The sequence below is a fragment of the Pygocentrus nattereri genome, chromosome 11, assembly GCF_015220715.1.
Source record: "Pygocentrus nattereri isolate fPygNat1 chromosome 11, fPygNat1.pri, whole genome shotgun sequence".
Taxonomy (NCBI): Eukaryota; Metazoa; Chordata; class Actinopteri; order Characiformes; family Serrasalmidae; genus Pygocentrus; species Pygocentrus nattereri.
In genome coordinates this window covers 3,177,613-3,182,612 of record NC_051221.1, presented here as the reverse complement: position 1 = coordinate 3,182,612, position 5,000 = coordinate 3,177,613, and the positions used below count along the sequence as shown (strand labels likewise).

At 44.5% G+C, this 5,000-nt stretch overlaps 1 protein-coding gene across 3 annotated transcripts in view; it reads right to left on the bottom strand.

Annotated features, from left to right (window-relative positions):
* LOC108415046 (RNA-binding motif, single-stranded-interacting protein 3-like) overlaps positions 1 to 5,000 on the bottom strand; it is a 128,200-nt gene that overhangs the window by 8,123 nt on the left and 115,077 nt on the right. For all 3 annotated transcript variants that reach the window (XM_037542390.1, XM_037542388.1, XM_037542389.1), the window contains exons 10-11: positions 3,360 to 3,410; positions 1,567 to 1,680 (exon numbers count right to left, since the gene is read on the bottom strand). In XM_037542390.1, coding sequence (XP_037398287.1) covers positions 1,567 to 1,680; positions 3,360 to 3,410 — 165 coding nt within the window. The remainder of the gene's footprint in view (positions 1 to 1,566; positions 1,681 to 3,359; positions 3,411 to 5,000) is intronic.

Genomic DNA, 5,000 nt, shown 5'->3' with positions numbered 1-5,000 from the left:
AGTTCATGGTAGGTGTTTCTAATAAAGTGGCCAGTCAGTGGGAGTTCATGGTGGGTGTTTCTAATAAAGTGGCCAGTCAGTGGGAGTTCATGGTAGGTGTTTCTAATAAAGTGGCCAGTCAGTGGGAGTTCATGGTAGGTGTTTCTAATAAAGTGGCCAGTCAGTGGGAGTTCATGGTAGGTGTTTCTAATAACACAGCTCCACAGTGTTCTTTCTCCCTGTATCTGTTCCTGCTATCGGTGAGTTTCTGTTCACTTTATCTGCAGTCTGTCTCATACACACCAGGGAATCATCTATCACACCATTCTCTCTCTCTCTCTCTCTCTCTCTCTCTCTCTCTGACCTTAAAGAGTGAGCTGTAAAAATACCCAACAGGCTTTGTGCTCTACAAGGTCTCCCACTGAACATAGTCTGAATAGAGGCAGAATAGAGACTCAGTCATTTCTGAATTAATATCAACTAATGCCTGAAATGGAGAAGAATAGACGAATAGAAGATGAAGATTAATGAAGAATGAGACTAACTAGATTAAGAGTGACCCTTATTAGTCTCACAACAATAAGATTTCACCTCCGCTTTTGACCCGTCCGTGCAGTGAAACACCGCATATACACTAGTGAACACATACAGGGTGCAGTGACACATATAGGGTGGGGGAAGCCCTATCCACAGTGCCTGGGGGGCATTTGGGGGTTAAGTGCCTTGCTGAAGGGTACTTCACTCACGAGTCAGCTCCACAGACGCTCAGTTGAGTCAACACATCCTCAGACTCAGTAAGGTCAACATTTCTCTGGACTCAGGATCAACAATCCTCATTCAGTAGGGTCAACAGCTCCTCAGACTCAATGATGTCAACAGCTCCTCAGACTCAATGGTGTCAACAGCTCCTCAGACTCAATGGTGTCAACAGCTTCTCAGACTCAATGATGTCAACAGCTCCACAGACTCAGTGGGGTCAACAGCTCCTTAATCTTAAGTAGGGTTAACATTTCCCCAGCCTCAGTTAGGTTAACAGATCCTCAGCCTCAAGTAGGGTCAACAGATCCTCATCCTCAGTAAGGTCAACAGATCCTCAGCCTCAGTAAGGTCAACAGATCCTCAGCCTCAGTAAGGTCAACAGATCCTCAGCCTCAGTAAGGTCAACAGATCCTCAGCCTCAGTAAGGTCAACAGATCCTCAGCCTCAGTAAGGTTAACAGATCCTCAGCCTCAGTAAGGTCAACAGATCCTCAGCCTCAGTAAGGTCAACAGATCCTCAGCCTCAGTAAGGTCAACAGATCCTCAGCCTCAGTAAGGTTAACAGATCCCCAGCCTCAGTAAGGTCAACAGATCCTCAGCCTCAGTATTGCCAACAGCCCCTCACACTTAGTAGGGTCAACATTTCCCCAGACTCAGTAGGGTCAACAGAGAAGTTATAACTCTCTCAAAACCAGTCTGGATTTTCATTTTATGATTCGGACTCTAAGAGACGTACTGAGCTCAAGAATATTGCAGATCTGGACTTTATGCCATGGCGGTCCAGTGAAAGGTCTTCAGCGTAAGTTAAAGGCGCAGTGTGAATACTCACACTGGCTGTGGAGCCCAGTGTTAGGTGGTTCATCTGCTGCGTCAGAGGAGATATCAGGTGTGCAGGCTGCATGGAGACCGTCGTGTGCTCCAAAGATGGAGTGATCACGGTTCCCTAAGACAGACAAAGAGAACGAGAGAGACAGTGAAACAGTATCAGCCATGAGAACTTATATAATAGCTTCTCTGGTCATCGGTGGAGCTGATGTACTCAAAACCAAAGCTGAAAAGCTGGGATTTTTAACTGACTTGTACTTCTAATGAGTGACCCTAAACCTTATTATGTTTATTAAAATTGACTGAACGTTCCATTTTGGCATTAACAAATCAATCATAACTCTACCCAAACTGTCCCGTGTTTCAGTCGTGACTCTTTCGGTGGCAATTTTAGCTCAAAAAGGCAGGCGGTACATGACAGCCAACACACCTTGGAACAGCTGTTCACACAGAAAATAAGATAAGATATTGCTCTGTTTGGAGTCTCTGGAAAAACCTCCGTTTGGAGGCCCATGTAGCCCCAACACTTCACCCCACCCCTCTATCTCAACAAGAATCGGGACACCCCACCCCATGACGTGAGCACACAAAACAGGGCGAGGGGTGAAATGGGTTTGGGCCCAAATATTAGGATAGAGAGAGAGAGAGACTCATTATCACAGAATAAAGTGCTTCACCCCAATCCAGAAGCCACTAAACTGTTCCTCTCATTATACTAACCAAAATGATACACAGAACACAGTCATACTCATAAAACCTGGCTGCTGTGGGAAACAGTCCGCTGGGCTGTCTTTTGTGTTTGTATTATAAATTGATTTTCCGATATGCTCTGGCGGCTCGGGCTCATGTTCCTCCATCATTTCTAAAAATACACCAGAATAAAAGTCCTCTCCAGGCTGTAAACAAGCTCTGTCATATTCACTGACAGTCTGACTGATGCTTTCAGACTGGAATAAGAAAATATCCCAAATCCCCACATCGCTCGGACACGAAGCACCAACTGTCATCTTAAAAAGGCCACAAAACAATGCAAGCACATATACATTAGGGCACATGGGCTATAAGTTACTATAGATTTTTTACTGCAAAATAGCTACAGTGGAGCTTAATTCATCAATCAAAGCTCACAAATGTGTTCTACCATGGAGAGGTTGGACAAGCTTCACAGAACTCTGGCATCATCTGGGAGGTTCTAAACTAGATCTTCCTTCTTGGGAACAATGCCTTACGGTAGTGTTATAAATTAAACGAATGGCCTTCACTTTAGTATGTCAGGGCAGTCGCACTCACTTCATAGAATGTCTTACTTCATCCTGCGGTCACTAGCATACCCTGGACATGAGTATTCAAATATTACTTTACGGCATTTGGCTGACGCTCTTATCCAGAGAGACTTACAAATTGAATCATTTTGCACAGGTAGGTGAAGGTGGTGTTAGGAGTCTTGCCCAAGGACTCTTATTGGTGTAGTGTAGGGCAGTTACCGGGGTGGGGGATTGAACCCCAGTCTACAAGTCAGCAACATCTGGTGGGCCTCTAAAGCCTGCCGCTGAAATTAAAATGACCGTTTAAAATGTAAAATTAGTTGGAAACTTTAAAAAAGCTTCTTGCTCTGTGCTATTGGCCAGCAGTGCCCACAACAGCTTAGCACTCAACAATGCTCATCTCAAAAACCTAAACAAAGAATCGGTCGACAAAAGCGATTAAAAGATCGGTTACTTCATTTGATAATGATGAAACTCAGCCAGTTCACAGGTCAGGTGAAAGGTGGAAGGTAAGAAGTTCTTGGTCACTCACAGTTGGTTGCATAACATACTGCTGATGAGGCATCCACGATGTACTCTGGACCTGCAGAGAGAACAAAGATGATTTCACTATAAAAATATATATTTTTTAATGTGTGAATTATTTTCAGACTCCTCTCAGCCTGATGGGCTAGAAAAAACACTTCAAATATGGAGGAGAGTGAGAATAAACACCTCAATCAGAATCTGAATGAGTCCATTCACACTTACACCTTTTAGGCCGCTTATCCTTCTTATCCAGTTAGCCCGACTGCATGTCTTTGGACTGGGGGGGGGGGGGGGGGGGGGGGTCCACAGAAAGGACCTGGTCATTATAGAGCAACTCAGTTCACCACAAGCTAAACACATTCAGCCGTTCCTCTTATTCTAAACCTTAATGACACAAAATCATAACCATAAAACTGTCTGCTGCAGAAAAGCTTGAATTCCATTCTTTATATGTATGTGTGTGTGTGTGTGTGTGTGTGTGTGTGTGTGTGTGCGTGTATGTGTGTGTGTGCGTGTGTGTATGTGTGTGTGTGCGTGTGTGTATGTGTCTGAATTACAAATCAACTACTGTGAACAAACAGTCTATAAACACACATTGTGTGTTTGACCTTTACTGGCAAATTAATCTCTAGCATTCAAACAAACACAGTGTCCAATATAGAATATATAGTAATGCTGGGGTCACCACCTGACTCTGTGAGACCCCAGTGCCAAGCTCCAGTTCAGAATTATGTATAGGTGGCGCTGTTCAAAAGTGAAACTGGCCAGAATCAAACCAAATGTCTGTCCGCCCTGCGATGTCATTTGGGGTTCTCTTTAGCACATATGTTTTGGTAATGTCTCAAGTTGTGCGCCAGATATATTCACGTAAGTTCATGTATTGTGTCTCTAAAGCAGGAGTAGAATCTCTGAGGTGTGAGTCCCAGTCGAATCCTGAGACTTTGAGGTGCAACTCTGAACCTTGTGTCTCTGATGTGTGAGTCTGAGGCAAGTCTTGTGTCTCAGAATCAAGTCTGGAGTCTTAGAAGTGTGAATCCAAGTCTTGAGTGAAGTCACCTCAGTGAGTCCGAGTCAAGTCTTGAGTCTTTGAGGTGCCTGTCAAGTCTCAGTATACCTTGGTTGAGTCCAGGTTGAGTCTCTGAGGTATGAAGTTGAGTCAAGTCTTTGAGGTATGAATCCAGGTCTCGAGTCTCTGAGGTGTGAGTCTAAGTCACGACTTGTGTCTCTGAATCAAGTCAGCTTGACAGAACGGTGCTTTGGTGCAAAGACTGATGTTTTCTAAGATGATCCTTTTTACTGGTAACTGGCTAGGCCCCCTAATGGTACCACGACAGCTATTGAAGTCATTTGAAACAGCATTTGTTCTTCTTTGATGTCCTGCTCTTATCTCTGTTATCTACAGTGAATATAACAAACACAAAATCCAAGCTACTAAACTTGCTAACAGTCGCACGGTGGTGTAGGGGATAGCCTTGTTGCCTCACAGCAAGGTCCATTTCTGTGTGGAGTCTGCATGTTCTCCCTGTGTCTGTGTGGGTTTCCTCCAGATACTCTGGTTTCCTCCCTCAGTCCAAAGACATGCAATCAGGCCGAGTGGACACGCTAAATTGCCTCGAGGTGTGAGAATGTGTGTCTGCCCTGCAAT